Genomic DNA, 20,365 nt, shown 5'->3' with positions numbered 1-20,365 from the left:
ACCCAGGGTCATTGAGCCTAGAACATTGAAATCTTATTGGATTTCTGATCCCTTTTTTAGGCTACCTGTTAGTGCCTTCAATTCATCTGGTCTAAATCTTTCCAGTACGTGCAAGTGCCAGGCTGCCCATGTCCGGCACCTTAATCGCTCCTTCTCTAAGGCCCATGGCTCTAGTGGCGACTGAATAGAATAGGGAGTTCAGTGCTAGAGTCCCTGCGCTTGACTGCACCACATAAGTCACTGAGCTGGGTGACGGCTCAGTGACTTATAAACGCTCTCTGCTGACATCCGTATGCTCTGAAGTCGCATCCCCACCAGGCCATCTCAGACAGCTTGGAAACGGCAGAAGTGCGATTTAAAGTGCTTTATAAAACATAGTTTCGTTTTTGATTATGTGTTGTGTTTCCTTCCTAATTAATGGCTGTGTTTGAATCAATTGGTGTATTTGTGTGTGTGTGTATTTATTTACTGAAAAAAATAAAAATTAAAGTAAAGTTACAGTTAGGTGAAATGTTCAGGAACAACAAAGTTTTAAACTCCGAACACCACAGAAATTCACAAGTTATAGATAACTTAATTATAACTCGTGCCCTCAGGTAACCATAATTTGCACTCCAGCCATGTACAGTTTTCTCATCAATAGTTTCATTTCAAATGTTGCAGTAATTATCAATGGTGTCCTAGAAGATGTCCAAGTAATGCAATATGTGTGGTTATTAGCAGTGCATGGCGATGGTTTGAGTTCTGATTACCCCAGGGCACTCCCCCGGGTGATGGAGTCCCCCCGGCCTTGTGGAGGCTAAGGAGGGGAGCCACACGTCCCACCTTCCTCTTAAATGAATATTGCTCCACCCTGGTTGCTGTAGAAATGGCAAAAGACTTTGTCCCTTTCTAGCTCGGTGTGGGTGGCACTGTGCTAATATATGCTTAAAAACTTTGCTAGAAAAACAGACATTTGAAGTGAGCAGATTCAGAGTGTCGCTGGTGTTGAAGGGTGCTCCTTACTGCAGTTAGAAATTTTATGAAAGTATTACATTTGTATTCCAGGTTTCTCACTGATGTTACTGTTGGCTCCCCCAAATATATGTATTTAGAAGTTTTAACCAAGATAAAAGTTTGCTAACATGGCACAGACAATTCTGTTGAAGGATATCTAATTGAACATTTTTTGAAAACTGCACATGGCCAAGCAAATGCTGCACTGGTCATTATCTGCACTTGTCACACTGTGGCCGTTCATTACATTGATACTTTTGGGTTGGAACAAAAAGTGCATGGGTGATAGTGCTCTTACCTCTGCTACCCCCTTTTCCAGAAATGTCTCTGCCAGGCGGTAGTTTCTTGCGGAGTTGGAACCAGAAGGGCCAGAGCAGGAATGGTCATGTGCTCAAGGCAGATGTTACTTGTGAATCCGTTCCTCTCACTGTATCTGCTTCTACTACAGCTGCACAACTGCCCCCAGACAGGAGTGGTGCACTTGGGATCCTGCATGCAGTGAGGCTGGTGATGGGTGGAAGATGTGCTGGTCTGGGGTTTCTAAAGAGCTGGTATGCAGGGCTGTGGAATGTAATAAAATATCTACTTGTCCATGGGGCAGGTTGCTTCATAAGTCTACTTGTCCTGTAACAAAATCCAGTTGTCCCTTTTGTGCAGTGTAATGCGACGACAAATTATGACAGCAATCTCAATATATAAGAGCTCTGAAATAGCCTCTCTCTGTTTATGCCAGGGCTCCTTCATAGTAGGGATTGAATACCAGCAATTCCTTTATGCTGCCACGTTTCCGCAGATCTACATACTGGGGCTGAAGGTAATGGTAATCAGTAGTTCCAGGGTTGGAAGGCCCTTCCGAGTCTGTGCAAATCTACCAACTTGCATGTTTTAAGAGTTCTCACCAACTCTTCTCTGATCTTTTCCCATACTGAGAGAGGTTGGATATTTACTCCTGACAATGGCAGACCTAAAACTTCTTCACGGGTTGGGAAATAAGTGGTTAGAGGGAGTGAACATGCAAACACTCAGATTTGTGCATGAGCAAATCTACACCTGCATATTTGATCATGCTAAAATGCAGTTCACAAATATTTTCTAGGAGTACTATTTCTTGGCCTAATTCTGTAAAGTCTTGTGAATTCACGAAAGTTGTACATCTGCACTTAATCCAAGGACATGGGTGCACTTTATTTGATAATTGGGCCCCTAATTAGGTCTGGTGTTAACCACGACCTTTTGTGTGTATTAAAATGTTGTCTCTCTCTTTCTGTCTATCGGCTAGCTTCACTGGGAGTTACAGCATTCTGTTCTTTCACAAGGAGCATATCGATAGTCGTTTTGTTCAGTGCCAGGAACTACTATGCAATGTGTGCTTTTTGAGCCATGGCAAAACAAATCACGCATTGACAAAACCAAAAGCCTGACCAACAATTTCAGATCTACTGGCTTTACCAATGCTTGTTTATTTTTGTTTCCCATATTCTTATTAAAACTAGTTACTTTTTTTCCATTATTATTATTTTTGGGAAATACTAGCATGCAGCAACACATTTTACTAAATGCCAGAAACCGGTCCTAGGAAGCTTGTTTCCGGTCCAGGGAAGACATGGCTTGGCAGTTCGGGCTGGACTGTTCCCATGAGGCACAGGGTCAGACTGATTTGCATATGGCCATGTCTGAACTGGGGTGGCAGAGTGGGCTAAAGAACAGTGATGGATTAAACCCAGATCAGTTGACTGGGGGTGAGTGGTTGCAATGTTCAACACTCCGTCCATCATTTCCTTTGGTTTTGCATTTTTTTTGTTAACATTTTATTTGGAAAGCAAAGAATCATCAAACATGCTTTCAGGCTTCTGGAAATATTTGCATGTAATCATAGAGCATTCTGGGAACAGTATACATATCCTCATATTGTTGAACTTTGCAAACATGTGGCACATTTTTATACTCTAACCACTTTCAGTAGTGCAGTCTGAGCTTACAACATTTACTTAGAGAGCTCACCCTAAAAATAAAGGCTTTGCATTAATGAACCATAAATACAGGTTTGAATAGCATTAACACATGGACAAATATATTACCTTAACTGCAGGCAATGCCTTTCCCTCATCCATAATGTGGTACTGTAAACTGGCAGCCAAAGGGTTTGTGCTGTAGGGGATTGGACCTACTTGTCTCAAGGACAAAATACACATGAAAACTTGTTGCCCTTGACCCCAAACAGTATGTCCTGGGCGTCGGGCTATAGGAATTCCTCATCCCTGGCTGGTATGGACTGGGAAGACCAATCGCACAGGAAAGCCTTAAAGACCTGGCTCTTCACCTAGTAGGGAGGCCTAGTTCCTTTGGAACCTTTTGGGACCATCATGTGGCATAGCGGGACTTCAGCACCTTGACACCCATGGGCAACTGCTGATCTCCTGTAAACCTTGTTAATAAGTAAAATGTCCTTGCCATGTTGATGGGACACACTCATAAAAATACATCATGTAAAATAAATCAGCAGTGCATTGGTACTTTGTCCTTACATTTTCTCCTGATATATTTAAATATATGGTTACTCCTTCACATGCAGGGTTTTATTTACTATTTAGTTTGCTGCGCCCGGGATCAACAGCACAGACAAGATTTCACTCTTTCTAATGTTGTGCCAGTGAAGAGTCACAGTGGTGCCTGTGGTTGGCAGACTTGGCAGTCCAGGTTGGGTGAACGGGAGAGACTCTTTCACTTAAATTGTTGTCCTCTGTGTACAGTGTGTTCCAGCTCTATAAACCTGTATTGATGACAACCCACTTAAAACAGGCCTGAGAGTAACATTGTGAGCCTGCAGTGCTTTACTTCCTGTGCAGCTTCAGGATTTTGTTCTTTGGATCATTTCAGTTAAAGAAAGGCGAATTTGGATGCCTTTTCTCAATACGTACAGGCTGTGACTGTATGGAAACATCCTTTTGCCAAGCAATATTTTACACCAACGATACCACAATACCAGTCTATCGTGGATCCAAATGGGCGCGGTACTAAAATGCCCACAAAACCGTAAATTTTTTGGAAAGAGATAAAAAGCCACCCATTCTTTCATCTACCTACTCAGTAGTCTTACTCAGAGCACTTAAGGCGGCTTTACAGTGTCTTAACAATCTGCATAAATCAACTTCACTTAATATCCTAGTAGAGTTCAGCTCTTGAAATCAGGTTTTCTGTCGAGCAACGAAGATCTATGCCACCAACTGTTAGAGATTTTAGTTCCTTGGCTCCCATGTTCAGTACTGTCCCACTTCCAAGACATGCCCTTGGAAAAGACAAGAGTCCTCTGGCTAATGCTGTTCTGGCTCCAAAGAGACCTTCACATCCACGGTCCGATCTGACTTTTCTCCTAGTGGAATCAATTGACAGGTGGTCAGAATAAACAACTAATTTTATTCTGTGCGTCTTGGAAGCTCTCGGTTGTTGGCCCAAGGTGGGGGCGGCTATCTCACTAGACATGGAGTGTGGGAGAAAGAAAGTCTCTTCTCAGTCTAGACATGAACACGAAGGCTGTATTAACAGCAGTAATTTCTTTAGATCCACAAAAAGGGTTTTGTACTGTTTTATTATAGATTTTAGGGATCAGTGCCTTTTATAAATTGTAGCACCCACTTTTTAATCTTGAATTCATTCTTCTGCTGCCTTAGGTTTTCTGGGGCCATACTGTGTGGGCCATCTTGTATTTCTGGCTCTAACTAATATCTGCTGTATTCTACTGGAAGAGTTCCACTGCTGTCTTTTCTTCTTCCTGCCAGTTTAGCTATTGAAAGGGACCTTACGCCACATTTTGCCTCCTATGCATCTCACCAAAGCAAAAAAGTAGCTAAGATATCCTACACAGATTGCATCATGCTGTACATCTCTACAAGTTCAACACTTGTTTCTCTGTGGGGTTTAGAGGCCTTAAAGCTCACTAAAGTTAATTTTTCATGCCATTGGTTTGCCTCTTTATTGCTGTGGGTAGGGACTTCTCTAGGGACACCTTTCCAATCATTTGATCGGTCGGATTTCAATGTCTTTCAGATCATTTGATCAGGTTCGGTCTTAGATGCCTATCTGATCAGATGTACATTGTTTTCAGTGCCTTTCCGGTTCGGTCTTTGCCTTTCTGATCATCTGATCAGGTGCAGGTGGTCTTTAATGCCTTTTTAATGTGGTGCAGTCTTCATTACCTTCCTTTTTCATTGATCCTTAGAAGTTTGAACAGCCATGAAGCCCACTAATTCTGGTCATCCTGATATAACCACAACATTTAGGAACAGGAAATGACCTTTCACAGAAGAAAGCAAATAGTGTGACAAGCAAAGGTTCGTACAGATGAAAACAAGTAATGGGCCGGTGGAGCTTTGCAGACAGTATAGCAGAGAGGCGTAGTTGAGGATGATTAGCCAGAACACACAACCTGGTAGGTATGATAATGGTGTCAGTCAGATAGTTAGGTGGGTGTAGAAACAAAGACACCAAGGCAGCCGAGAGTACAGCATGTGATCTTTCCTGTCTTATACCTTCCACAGAACCTGACATTTGAGGATTAAAGAGAAGTTGGTGCGATATGCTGTCGATGTTGAGTTTAGTGTGATAAAGAGAACTGTATATTCTCCTGTCCGTGCAAGTAATCAAGCTGCAGTGCATTTTTGCTTATCATTCTACTTGTTTCCTGTGGTTGGCCGCTTGTTTGCTCTCTGATGGGTCTTCCCCCGATTTCTAGCCCAATGTTTAACTGGTTCTCGAAAGCCTCAGTAACGCGTATAGGCATTGCTGCATCGACACGCCGGCCTCGTGCGTGGGTGATTTACTATGTGTACATTGGATAAATTATAGATCAGAAGACGCCTTCCATTATTAATAGATCTCCTATTCCAGCTCCAGAAGGAGGCACAGACGCCGCTTCGTGTCGCGTATGTGCTGGAAGGAGGATGTGTCCTAAGGCGGGGAAAGTGTATCCTTATGGAGAGAGAGAATTCTAAGTCTATGGAGCTGGAGTAGACCTTGGTTCTCAGGATCAAAGGACATAGGAAAGAAACCTTGTGTTTTTTTATAGTGGATCTGACACTAGTCCGGTACATTGCCTCATGCCAGCGGCTTCTGTGTAAGTGGAGTGTAGGTTGGTGGCCATTGGTCTGCAGAGTTGATGAGGGTGAGGAGCAGGGCGGATGCATCTCTACCATATGGAATTCTTCAGAAGGCCTGGTGTGTCAGCAGCACTGTGTTATTGAATTATGGCGCACAGACATGGTCTGGAGGGAGCCGACGCTCATCCATTAGCGGATATTGGTCCTGTTGGGCAGACATTGTAACGAAGTTAGCTAGATTACAGCGTGTGGATGGAAGAGCAACAAATCATTGAGGTCAGAAAGGCCAGCAGCTGCTCCTAACAGACACAGACCTCAGGCAGCCAGTAGGATCCTCTTGTGCACACCTGACTGAGGCAGACCACAAAATATAGCTGTCAGTAGGCGGTTTGCTGGCAAGATAGTGAGCAGTAACAAATGTTTGTGTTCTGGAGCAGCCTGGAAAACGTCTATGAGCAGCAATACATACGCCTTGTTTCATATGGGTTTGTGTTCCAGGCTTCCTTAAAGGTAGTGCTTATTATACTGTTTCCCGCCCCATGATTGAAAATCTGTTTATTGGAGGCTGCCCCACATGATGAAACTGCTAATTCCTTTTTAAGCGGAACAAGTGAAATACCAGACCCCTTTCTTTCCAGCGTCTCGTAGCTACTTAAGCACCACTTTAGTAGCAAAAGAGGCAACTCCCGCTGTTTGAAGATCACTATTCTGGGGGATACATAGAGACTGCTCCTTGGACACAGGCAGTGGACAGAAGAGTTGAATCCAGCTGCAGAGCAGCAAGACTCCACATCACATACCAAAACAAGATAGTATGACTGGGGGTCTCCCATGCAGTATTGGGACATTCAGGTGAAAGCTATCAACACTGCTTTGCCGATACGGAAGCATGGTGGAGCTCACCTGTAGGATGGCACAATTACTTTCTACGTACAATGTCAGAACAACCATTCAGATAGTCTCAAGCTTTGTCAGAAGACTCACATTGCCTGAACATCCCCCTGCTGCTCAGAGGGGCAGAACAGCCGGGGTGGTGGACACATTCTGGCACAGTTCTGATTGAACCCCTCACTTATTGTTGTGGAGCAGGGAGTGCACCTCCCAAGACCTCAGCAAGATTCCATCACACACAGAGGCTCAAGCCAGTAATACTTTACTTATCACATTCACACAGGCCCTCAACACTGATCTTCCCTAACCAATGCAGGACACCATGACTGCACTCTTACACGCACAGCAGAAGACTGTGCTTCTTGCATAAAGGCACGTCTAAAGCAAGACAGTGCAGACACAGGACAGCCACACTGAATGCTCCCCCCTGGACACAAGACTGAGCTGTTTACATACTGGCATGAACAGTCGGTCATCTCTACACTATATATGCAGCTGTGCAAAGTGTAATATGCTGTTTATTAGTATTGTTGAGTGTGTGGAGGTGCCAGGTGAATCCTCGAGTGAGTCATGATGTCCCTCGTCCATATGAAATGGTAATACATGGCATATTATAGAGTGCAGAGCTACATTTATGATTATTGCCACGATATGTTTTTCATGTGTACTTGTTATGGTCTGGCTTGATATTGCAACTGCACTAGAGAGAGGCTTTGGCTCCACCCTCATGTTGGGAGCCAGGAGTGTTTTGTGGGCAGTAGTTGTGTGCTTCCACAAAACAATGCTTGCCCTGCATGCAGCTGTGATCATTTTGTGTATCTATCCAGCTGCCTAAGCTTGAACTTTCAGGGCCACACACAGCATTGTAATGCTGTTAAAGTCTCTTAAATAACTAGGTAATTTATAGTGTTTTTCTCTGGTAGCAGCACAGATGGGAGGTGGGTGTTTAGGTCTGACTTGACAGTGCATTCATAAACCTGACTTGCTGGCATTGCCAGTGCTTGATTTAACAAACGGTATGTAACCAAAATCGGAATGTGAAGGGTTACATTTGGGCAATAAGGTAAAATGACATTGAAGAGACCTCCTTATTAGTAGTAGGGTTGTTAAGCTGTGTAAAGCAATTGTTGCATGCAATCCATGAGGCAGGAAAACGTGTTATCTTGACAATTTTACTGTACTTTCGCGATAAACTCAGATGTAACCTTTGTACTTTAAAATTAAATGTTTGAATGTGTATTTAATACAGCTCCTCCAGTAACGTTCCCTTCCAGAAAGGGAACAATCCTAGACAAAACAATCCTCTTACTACCCCAGAAGGATGGCTAAGCCCGAGCATCTAACACAAGTCCCTCCATAGGGGTCCCAAACACGTGCCTCATGCTTCATGCGAGTCCTCTGACAAACTTAGATGAGGACTCCTATTTGGATGTGTAGCTGTTCCACATAGCACAACAAACTCAGAAAAACTGTCATTGAGTTCTTGAATGAATAGCGGCCACTGATGATTAATCTGGGACTAGGGCCCTTACCAGTGGTTCATATCTTTTCAAGCATTTCCATCATTAATCATTTATCGATCTGAGTTGCTTTAAGTAGTTTAGGCCAAGTAGACATGGCTCCTGACCTTGCTGTGCCACAGACCTAGAGCTCCGCCTCACTGACTAGGCTCAATGGGGCCGAAACGTGTGGAGTTGCTTGTCACTCTGCTCAGAGTGAACAGAGCCTAACATTTCGAGCTAGACTTCTCCTTTTCGTACAAGACCAATGCTGATTTGCATATGTATGTATTAATCACATTTATTTGCTGATAATGTATTTCGTACACAACTTGATGTTCCACACTACTGCTCACACAGACACAGCAGAGCTCGAAAGAGCAGTCTGCTATTCACAAGCCTGGTACAGGGACACCATGGTCCTAACATAACGTAAAAGGGTAGATAGCTCTTTACACATTAGACATAGGCCTGTGTATGTTCTGGAGGATCAGACACTCATTCCGAAGTTGGAGAAATCTCAATCGTGTTTTCTTGTATAAGGATGAGAATACATAATACGCTCTATACTGCTAGTATGTGGGTGACTTGGATGCGTGAAACTGTTGGGAAATTTTAGCTACTAATAAGACATGCTTCAGATTGGCAGAAATACCGAGCCTTGTCCACATGCAGGGTAGGGGTTATTCGGGATTGGCAAAGGCATGCAGACTGTACATGATTAAAGGATTGGCACTTCTCTGACAGTTTCTCTAGATGTGAAGTGATCTCAGGGACCGGTATGTGTTAGTATAGAATCTTCCACTATTGGACACTAAGCAAGATGATTTCAAATGTATCTTTTTGTTTTTCAGATGAAACGAAAGTCTGAGAATGGTGTGGATTTGAGAGCCCTATCTCCAGGAAAGAAGTTGTGCAAAGGCTCAGAGTACAGTAGGTAAGCCAAATGCCAGAGCTTGAAGACTGCACACAATCTTCTCTGATAAATGCTTTGCAAGGGTGGACCACGGTTATACACTGCCAGTGGAGAAAATTCACATGATGTTGCAAAATAGGAGGCCATGTTCTCCCAGCATGTGGAGGTTGGCACTGTGCTACTGTGGTTGGTAGGGGCCTTACACACTACTCCAAGAGTGCAAGGGACATCAGCGGTTGTAGGCATCAGCAACTAAGATCTGCAGAATAGACGTGGACATTAATTGTGAAGAGTGCTGTATATCGTGATCACGAGGGCTCGCCTATCTGGAGGCTTGAGGTGTAATGCCCTGCTTTTCTTAATGGTAAAGGGCCTGGGGAGGTACCAGCAGTGGGGACACACTGCTAGAGCTTAGTATTTAATGGGTATTGATAAGGCACCCTTCTCTACGTTGGCACCGTTGAGCATATTAAACTTGGCAATGATGAGAGGAATGCTTCTCTGAGATTGCAGTATTTGAAAATCCTGTGGAATCAGCAGTGCTAGGCACTTTCTCTAAGGGCACGCTTCGCTGAGATAGCAGTACTTCAGATTCTTGGGTAATTGGCAAGGATCACCACCTTCACCTAGGGTTGGTAAGAGTGCTGATGGTAAGATTGCATTTTTTCAGAATAACGGAGATCAGCAGTGATGGGCACATTCACTGAGGGGTGACATCCAGAGTGAGCACACGACCTTGGAAAGGCAGCAGTTCTCAGCACAGGTCTCCAAGACAGCATTGTTTCAGAATGCTGGCATTTTGACCATTATGGTCACACCACAGTAGTATGAGATGGGTTTTTGCGATGAGTGATCATCACGACTCCCTAAAAATTGTGTTCTGCCACGATCCTGTGAAGTGAGCAGTCAACCCACTTCTTTGGACGGAGAACCTCAATCTTGGTAAGGTAGCAGTAGTAGGCAGTAATGCAGTTTGACATTGTACTGCAGCTGTCACATATTTTCTGTTGAGTAGTAATAAGTAAATGACTTTCATAGCCAGATTTGCGATTTGCTCATCTTAAGGTGTACCCTGATTTCTTTGCTTGAGCTGCCTCCAAAAACAATAGACTTAAACATTTTACTTGTGTTTTCATTTATTTGCCTTGTTTCTGTAGCTTCTGATATTTTGCCTTACTGAACACTTTTAGATCCAGACCATATTAATAGCTGCTTATGGATTCCTCTGAGGCAGAATATTAATATGGTAACAAAAACATATGGGATAATGCACTAATGTAGTCTGTCATCTGAATTAGTTAATAAGGGACGTGTGCTTGTTTTGTGTTGTGAGTGGTGAAGCCCTAATGTGATGTTGATCATAAGCATGCAATGCCCCTTTGCATGCCAACCATCTTAGATTCTTTTTTTCTACCATTGGGTGCATCAAGAGAGCAAACAAAGATTTTCATCAAAGACACTTGTAAAGACTTCAAGGAAAACCAAAAGCGACCAAGAAAGTGACTGAGATGGATGCATGATGCTGGAGAGAGGTTTTGTAAGGGTGGGTAGTGGAGATTCGACATGGTCAAAAAATAGTGCCTAGTCCTCGTGGAATCCGCGATGTTCCTTGACCCAATGATTATGAGCATTCTCTTTAATTTTATCCAAACTGCCTTAGGAATTTCACCCTAAACAAAGAGCATCAAAATACACTTGTTTTGCCTCCCAAGAGAACATAAGTCCGAGGACTGGTTTCCATGCTCGCAGATTAAGCCCAAGACTTTATTTCTTCCAGATGAAATTATTCTATCTCATTTGGGCTATCGGCGTTAGGAACACACTTTTCTTTTCGTCTTGTATAGAAAGCTTGCTTTGTCTGAACTCTATGCAGTTGGTGGTGCTTCTAGTAACAATTTATGGGAACTGTGACGTTTAGGCCCCTGTACTCTTAAGGATTTCCCCCCACTCTAGTCTTTTAGACTTTTGAATTTCTTGTTGCAGGTTGCAAATGAAGATATTAATTGGTGCTCCCTTGTTGGACTCTAGAGTGACATAAATGGTTGCTGGAACACATTTAGAATCCTTGAGTATTCTTTCTTTTATATTCGAATGTGAGTAGGTTTTTTATTTTTTTGTATTGGTTAAGAAGTTGTTAAAGGCCAGCAGATTGGTAATTTTATGAAAATTAAGTATTCTCCACAAGAAGTTCAGGGTTTTGTGTATGTGAATCTTTGTCTTTATTGTTATATTTCCATTGACCTTTTGTAATCACGGTTATTAAATATGTTTTCTCGGCTTTCTTGTCAAAAAAGCTTAGTTCAGGTTTGGCCCTGACCTTTTCTAGATGATCAGATGTTTGTTGGACCACCTCTGGATCAACCTCTGCCCTTGCTTTTGCTTTTTGAAGGGGTAACTCTTTCCAGTTTCTTTGGTACACTGTAGTAGATGATCTTTCACCAGCTCTCCTGCTTAGAGATTCCTGTTGGCTTTCATCTTGGGGGTTTCTTACGGTGTTTATTCTTATTTATTGAAATATCTTACGGTGTTTTTACCCAGGTTGGTGGGGACTGTTGATTATTGCGGTGCATGGAAGGAATGTCATCTCTATTAGTTGATTAGTACATGGTCTGACCATTGGTAAGGTTGTGTTGCAAATTGTTTTTTTTTTAAACATCGTTTAGTATGCGACTTCCTGCATGGACTGGACTTTTCACTTTCATGTCCCCTAAAAAATGTCATGCCCCTACAAAATCTGGTGCACACTTGTTTGCCGTTGTGTTCATCCTTAAATTGAAGTCTTCTGTGTTAGAGCTTGTCTTTCTTAATTATTATGTATTATAGTTATATATCTGATAGAGACTTCTAGCTTCAGATTCATTACCTTAGAATAATCCCAGGTGCCAGACAGTTGTCCAGAAGATTTTCGAGCGGTACCCCGTGCGCCGGTAGGTGGCATCATTTCACTCGTTGTTGGCACCAGAGTGACATGCGCACTACCTATATAGGTGCCACCCCAGTGCGCTGACGTTGGTTCTTTCCTTTCTGTGCCAGATGGTGCTGATCTGAGCTATCAGTTAGTCAACTTGTATTTATCGTGCACGGCTAACCACCTGATAGGGCATCCGGCGCTGGTTTCAATTGAAAAGCCATGTCTTTAGTCCCTTTCTGAAATTCTGCATAGAGGGTGCTGTTCGCAGGTGGAGGTCGTTCCAGTACTTGGCGGCAAGGTAGGAGAAGGATCGTCCTCCACTGTAGCTTCACCGGATGTGGAGAGTGTGAGCAAGGGTGAGGGAGGCGAAGTGCAGATGTCTGGAGGGTTGGTGGAAGTTCAGCCGGTGGTTGATGAATGCTGGTCTTAGGTCGTGGAGGGCCTTGTAGGTGTGTCAGCCGTAGCATCTTTTTCTGGATGGGTAACCAGTGGAGGTGGCTGAGGTGGGGGGTGATATGGGTTTGTTTGGGGAGGTCGAGGATGAGTATAGCAGATGCGTTCTGAATTGTCTGGAGTCTCTTCAGTAGTTTGGTAGTGATTCCTGTGTAGAGAGTGTTGCTGTAGTCCAGCTGGCTGGTAACTAGGTCTTGAGTGACGGTTTTCCTGGTGTTAATGGGGAGCTATCTGAAGCTCCTCTTCCACCCAGTCACCACAATAAGGACAAACCGCTACAAAGTCTATGCACAGCATAGTGAATCCAGAAAGATTCACGCTGCAAAACATATAGTTTCTTACCTGTCAGTGTAGTTTTGCAGCTTGAAGACTTTCTGGATTCACTAGCGAATCCACCCTCCTCCGTCAGAAAGATGAGACAGGAGGAAAGGTATTACAAATTGGAGAAAGACTTTAAAAGATAAAAGGAAAAGAAAAGAAACGGAAGAAAAGGGGAAAAAAAGAATCCAAAAATGGCGACCAAAGGTGGGAGCTTCCGGAGTAAGCGCGTCGACGTCACAAAGGACACCAAATGGTGGTATGTCAACGCCCACCTGGGCCACGAAAAAGAAAAAAAAAAGACTACAATTTCGGACCCAACCACTAGATATCGTAATAATGCTCAGCATAGTGAATCCAGAAAGTTTTCAAGACTGCAAAACTACACCCACAGGTAAGAAACTATACGTTGTGGAAGTTGGTCCTCGTGTTGGTGGGGTATTCTGAGAGCGATAGGATGAGCAGAGTGTCGTCTGCGTAGGAAATGATGCTGAGTTCATGGGTTCTGACTGTGTCGGCTAGGGGCGTCCTGTGAGGATTGCATCATTCCTCACAGGACGGACAAGAGAATCCGCCTACCACCCTTCACCTCGGAACCCAAGAGCACCATGTGTGGCATTCCTCTAGTGTCATCACTCAGCCCCACCCTGTTACACGAGGACCAACTTCCACAACGTATAGTTTCTTACCTGTGGGTGTAGTTTTGCACTCTTGAAAACTTTCTGGATTCCTTGGATCCTGATGTGGTGAAGTCCCTTGATGAGTGTATAGTGATGAGAGGTCGAGGAGGATCAGGGCCACTGTTTCCCCCTGAGCAAGGAGGGTTCTGATGTTGTCGGTGGCAGCGATCAGGGCGATCTTGGGGCTGTGGTTAGCGTGGAAGCCGGATTGGGAGGTGTCTAGCAGGTTGTTTCTCTCTAGGTGTTTGGTGAGTTGACGGTTGATGACCTCAAGTATTTTGGCAGGAAAGGAGAGCAGAGAGATGGGGTGGTAGTTTTCAGTTAGATGGGCTCGGTGGAGGGTTATTTGAGGAGCGGTCTGACTTCTATGTGTTTCAGTCCATCGGGGAAGGTGGTCATGGTGATGGAGACGCTGAGAAAAGCAAGGAGTTTGCCGCTGTTTGTCTCCCTCACTCTGTCTCCCTCACTCTGTCTCCCTCACTCTGTCTCCCTCACTCTGTCTCCCTCACTCTGTCTCCCTCACTCTGTCTCCCTCACTCTGTCTCCCTCACTCTGTCTCCCTCACTCTGTCTCCCTCACTCTGTCTCCCTCACTCTGTCTCCCTCACTCTGTCTCCCTCACTCTGTCTCCCTCACTCTGTCTCCCTCACTCTGTCTCCCTCACTCTGTCTCCCTCACTCTGTCTCCCTCGCTCTGTCTCCCTCGCTCTGTCTCCCTCGCTCTGTCTCCCTCGCTCTGTCTCCCCCTCGCTCTGTCTCCCCCTCGCTCTGTGTCTCCCTCGCTCTGTGTCTCCCTCGCTCTGTGTCTCCCTCGCTCTGTGTCTCCCTCGCTCTGTGTCTCCCTCGCTCTGTGTCTCCCTCGCTCTGTGTCTCCCTCGCTCTGTGTCTCCCTCGCCTGGTCTCCCTCGCCCTGTGTCTCCCTCTCGCCCTGTGTCTCCCTCTCGCCCTGTGTCTCCCTCTCGCCCTGTGTCTCCCTCTCGCCCTGTGTCTCCCTCTCGCCCTGTGTCTCCCTCTCGCCCTGTGTCTCCCTCTCGCCCTGTGTCTCCCTCTCGCCCTGGGTCTCCCCCTCGCCTGGGTCTCCCCTCGCTCTGGGTCTCCCCCTCGCTCTGGGTCTCCCCCTCGCTCTGGGTCTCCCCCTCGCTCTGGGTCTCCCCCTCGCTCTGGGTCTCCCCCTCGCTCTGGGTCTCCCCCTCGCTCTGGGTCTCCCCCTCGCTCTGGGTCTCCCCCTCGCTCTGGGTCTCCCCCTCGCTCTGGGTCTCCCCCTCGCTCTGGGTCTCCCCCTCGCTCTGGGTCTCCCCCTCGCTCTGGGTCTCCCCCTCGCTCTGGGTCTCCCCCTCGCTCTGGGTCTCCCCCTCGCTCTGGGTCTCCCCCTCGCTCTGGGGTCTCCCCCTCGCTCTGGGTCTCCCCCTCGCTCTGTGTCTCCCCCTCGCTCTGTGTCTCCCCCTCGCTCTGTGTCTCCCCCTCGCTCTGGGTCTCCCCCTCGCTCTGGGTCTCCCCCTCGCTCTGGGTCTCCCCCTCGCTCTGGGTCTCCCCCTCGCTCTGGGTCTCCCCCTCGCTCTGGGTCTCCCCCTCGCTCTGGGTCTCCCCCTCGCTCTGGGTCTCCCCCTCGCTCTGGGTCTCCCCCTCGCTCTGGGTCTCCCCCTCGCTCTGGGTCTCCCCCTCGCTCTGGGTCTCCCCCTCGCTCTGGGTCTCCCCCTCGCTCTGGGTCTCCCCCTCGCTCTGGGTCTCCCCCTCGCTCTGGGTCTCCCCCTCGCTCTGGGTCTCCCCCTCGCTCTGGGTCTCCCCCTCGCTCTGGGTCTCCCCCTCGCTCTGGGTCTCCCCCTCGCTCTGGGTCTCCCCCTCGCTCTGGGTCTCCCCCTCGCTCTGGGTCTCCCCCTCTCTCTGTCTTCCCCCTCTCCCTCCCTCTGTCGCACTCTTTCTCCCGCTGTAAACTCACCCGCTGCTCTCACTAGCTGCTGCCCCCCCCCCCCCCCCCCACCACCACCTCACCCTGTTGTCCCTGTCACTTCACCCCGCGCTGAGACAGCTTCCCTGGAATACACACAGCCGCCGCACCCAAGAAATTCACAGGTCTTTTAAAGACCATTCACTTTTAATGAGGCTTTGTTGAATTTCACCTCTTCTTAGCGCCCCTGCATCTCCACTCAAAAGCGCCCCTCCATCTCCACTTAATCAGAGTGGAGATGCAGGGGCGCTAAGAAGAGGTGAAATACAACACAGCCTTATTAACAAGTGAATGGTTTTTTAAAGAATCTCCCGGCCCCCATACCTCCGTGCTGCTGCAACCGGCGATATAAAAAAACAGAGGTATGTTGTCTGCAAGGTCCGCGGGCTGCCAAGGGTCGTACTATGAGTACCCGTGCCCTAGTGCATCCTCCATTTGGCCCGCCACCCGTTCCCAATACCCCTGGATAACAACACATTCCCAGAGAATGTGAATAAACGTGCCCTCCTGCCCGCATTGTCGTACACAGCCTCCCTCTGGAACATAACCCATACAAACCAGTAAAGGCCCTGACATATAGGATCTATGAAGTAACTTTAATTGGACCAGTCGGAGCCGGGAGGAAATAGCCACCTCACGAGGAGAAGCCACCGCTGCCCGCCACTCTTTGTCCTCTAGACCAGCGACGTCGTGATCCCATCGGGCACGTAGACAAGTCTGAGTATCTGCCATATTATTGATGAGCTTCCTGTATATAAGGGATATAGCTTTTTCCGGCAGGTCCCCGTCGAAAACCCTATCTTCAAGTGGAGAGGAATCAGGGAGATCGCTACCTCTCGTAATAACAGTGAGCAGGGTGTGTCTGATTTGAAGATATCTAAAGTATTCAGACTGGGCGAGATCGTACTCCTGCTGCAGTCGGGAAAAGGGCACCACATCACCCAATTTCCACACGTCACCAACTCTAGAGATACACATGAGGTCACATTTGTCGAAACCCTTCGAACGAATCAGCCTACCCTGTTGTTCACAATACCAGAGGCGCGTGGCCTGAGTGATTCTACCCTCCCAGCCTCCTGTTGGCCGCCTTCCATATGGTAACCTCATTCCCAGTCGGGCCAGACAGGGCAGGCCGCAAAGGCCGCGCATACAACGCACCTCCAAAGCAACCCCCCGGGAGGAGCCATCTGTCGATTTGCAAGGCCAGATCATCATGGGATCTGTAGGTGCAGTGGTTAATGGGTGCGAGCTGCGCAGCCCAGTAATTCTTCCTAATATCTGGGAGCCCTATACCCCCATCGAACCAACCCAGTGTGAGTTTGTGTGTGGCAATACGTGGTGGCTTTCCCTCCCACTGGAGATCCCGAACAACGCCGTTGAGGTTCCTTAAATATGCGGCGGAAACAGGAAGCGAAGCATTCTGTAACGCGTATCACAATCTGGGAAGTGACATCATCTTGAACAGGGCTGCGCGCCCCTAGAGAGTCAAGGGGAGTGATTTCCAGTGTTGAACATCGGATTTAAGACGCACCAAAGGCAGCAGGAGATTAGTTTAATTGAATCTGGAAAGATCGTTAGAGATCCAAATACCCAAGCACTTGAAGCCGTCAGTCGCTTCCGCAAGCTGACAGCTCTGGGGAAGTGAGGGCCGGTTGCCACAAAGGATGTAGAATACTGACTTAGACCAGTTGATCGTGTAGCCCGCAAACCTGCAAAACACACAGAATATGTCCATGACTACATTAAGGGATGCCGCCGGGGAGGCCAAGTAAACCAGGATGTCATCTGAGTACAATCAAATGCGGTCTTCCCAACTGTGCGTCCATCGAAGGCCCCTGTTATCGGGGTCCTCACGGACCCATGCCGCCAAGGGCTCCAGGGCCAGAGCAAAAAGGAGCCTTGTCGGGTGCCTCTTCCGAGAGTAAACACGGGGGATTTCCTGTTGTTAACAACCACCTGTGCGAGCGGTTGGCAGTATAGAAGCCGCACCCAGTCGATAAATACAGTTCCAAACCCCAATTTTCGTAGAACGGCAAATAAATAAGGCCACTCGATCGTGTCAAAAGCTGATGCAGCATCCAGGGATACCACAACTGCGTCTTCACTGATCGTATCCACACGGCCCAGAACTCCATGAAGCCGTCGCAGGTTGAGAGAGGTGTTTCTTGTAGGCATAAACCCCGATTGATCCGGGTAGACTAGGCGGGTAAGGACCCCGAGCAACCGAGAGGCGAGAACCTTCGCCAAGATTTTCACTTCACAGTTGAGCAGTGAAATAGGCCTATATGACGGGCATTTATCGGCAGGTTTACCCGCTTTAGGAATGACTATGTTTGCCAGTCTCTACTCCTCAGGTTGATACCCCTTTCCTTACATTCACGGTACATGACAGCAAGAAAGGGCGCGCTCCTGCTCGCCGTGATTTTAAACACCTCTATGGGGATACCATTAGGGCCCGACACTTTCCCTCCCCGCAGATCATGAATGGCCTTTTCGACCTCTGCCACCGTAATCTCAAGGTCTAGATCGGAGCGTTCCTCCTTGGTAAGGCGCGGCAACGAGATGTCATGGAGGAGAGAGGCGGAATCCTCCTCAGTATGCGTCAGCTTCAGCCCTCCGCAGCGCCTTGGAAGGAATTTAGGCGCTGTGTGTCAGCCAGAGCAGGGGCCGCTGCACAGCGAAGTCCGCATCACGAGAAAGGCGACCCCTCTCCACATCAAGTACGTCAACCGCTCGATCTCAGGAATTGCAGAGCGGAACTCAACAGGGATGGGCTCTTTCAATCCCCGGTATTTACATCTGCATTCCGGTGACAAGGGACACTGACTGCCGGATCATTTTACGACGGATAGTGACAAAACGGGTGCGCTCGGACTGAGCCGCCTTAAGACGCGGCCATCTTCCCTGACAGTTGGCGGTTGAAGGCTGATTTGAAGGTGGCTCGATCTGTGAGATCTCTGCTGCTCTGCCCCATCTTCTTTCTAGCCTTTTGCAGTTGCGCTTCATTGTCCTTAGTTTTGCAGCGTGAATCTTTTCTAGATTCACTATGCTGTGCCGCTATCTAGTGGTTGAGTGCGAAATTGTAGTATTTCTTCTCTTTTTTTTTTCGTGGCCTGGTGGGCGTCGACATACCTTCTGTGACGTCGGCGTGCTTCCTCCGGAAGCTCCCACCTTTGGTCACCATCTTCAGAGTCTTTTTTTCCGCCGTTGGGTCTGGATTGAGACGGGAGGGACTCCAGAACTTTGGGGAGACTCCAGAACTTAGGAGAGAAGAATCCACGAAAATTGACTAGAAGAACAAGAAAACAACTTATCGACACACCGGCCTTCGAGCCGGCGAACCGGGACACAGAGAAGAGGAAAACACACCAAAACTAAGACGTCCAACAGAGAATGCGCACCCAGGGGGCACCCTGGGCACTGTAATGGACAAGACAACATTCAAGTTCTGCGACAATTGCCACCACAAGTACGCACAGAAGGACCAGCACCCGGTCTGTAAGCTTTGCCTGCCGCTCAACCACTGCTCCGAAGACTGCAACGCGTGCTCGGCGTTCACCCTGAACACCTTGAGGGTGAGGGAAAGGCGAGCGAATTACATCATGCACGGTCAAGGACCACCACCATCGCTTCGAGACCTGGGTCTCTCCAGCGAGGACGAGGGCAACATCGCCGAAGGGCCCGAGGGCAATGAGGACTCGCACGTCCAGGCCGTCGATGGGAAAAGAACTCCTAAGGAGGTAAGAGAGACAGCGACCCCGAGACAGTCGACGGAGCCCGAAGTAAGTCCTCAAAAACAGCGCTGCGTTGAAAATTTTGATGACCGTGAGCTCGTCCAAGGACAAACAGTCCGTCGGTTCCTTTGATAAGGACTCCTAGAGGGCGAAAACCCTTGATAAGACTAAGTCGTCGAAGAGCAGTCACGAGAAGGACTCCTCGTCGTCGAAGAAAGAGAGGGTGAAGCAAGCTTCGATTTCAATGTCGATTTCAAGTGCCAAGAGAAAGCCAGAAGATCTGGACGCAGAAGCGTCGGAGCTCGAGAAGAAAAAGAGGGGCTCGAAGCCGAAATGGCAAGCATCTTGCAGTGCAAAAGAGATTTCGACGAGACAATGAAGCAGTTCAAGGTCTCGCAGAAAACCTCGACACTTCCCGAAAGGGACCTAAAGGAACTACAGGTTCCTACAACCCCAGAACCAGCTGACGAAGAGGAGGAAGAAGAATAGTACTTCGAAGCCGAGGGAGAAGATGAGGACCAAACCTATCACGGTTCAGGCGACCTCGGAGACACAAGACACTCCGTGGCAAGATCTCGACGCTGACTCGCCAGAAGAAGGGGTAGATACATACCTTTCGAGGCCCTCACCCCCGACGACATCGGGATTTACAATTAGGTAATAAAGAAGGCTGCTGACACCTATGGAGTACAGCTAGAGGAGGAGAAGCCACAGTAATGCTTTCTTCTAGAAACTTTGCTGCCCACACAAACAGGAAGCCAATTCCTGCCCATCCTCCCAAGTGTGCTGGACCAGGGAAAAGAAGCTTTCAAGGAACCTGTCACATGCAAGGCAGTAACACCAAGGGGAGAGAAAAAATACAAGCACTCCTCCAAGGACCCAATGTACATCAGGGGTTCAGTGCCTGCTGACTCAATAATAGCTTCCACAG

General features: G+C 47.5%; 1 protein-coding gene across 2 annotated transcripts in view; it reads left to right on the top strand.

Moving 5' to 3' along the window:
- LOC146806345 (F-box/WD repeat-containing protein 7-like) overlaps positions 1-20,365 on the top strand; it is a 458,999-nt gene that overhangs the window by 296,145 nt on the left and 142,489 nt on the right. For both annotated transcript variants that reach the window (XM_085623550.1, XM_085623549.1), the window contains exon 4: positions 9,334-9,416. In XM_085623550.1, the coding sequence (XP_085479676.1) occupies positions 9,334-9,416 (83 nt within the window). The remainder of the gene's footprint in view (positions 1-9,333; positions 9,417-20,365) is intronic.

Source organism: Triturus cristatus, chromosome 8 (assembly GCF_964204655.1).
Source record: "Triturus cristatus chromosome 8, aTriCri1.1, whole genome shotgun sequence".
NCBI classification, from domain to species: Eukaryota; Metazoa; Chordata; class Amphibia; order Caudata; family Salamandridae; genus Triturus; species Triturus cristatus.
This window is presented reverse-complemented; position numbering and strand designations above follow the sequence as displayed.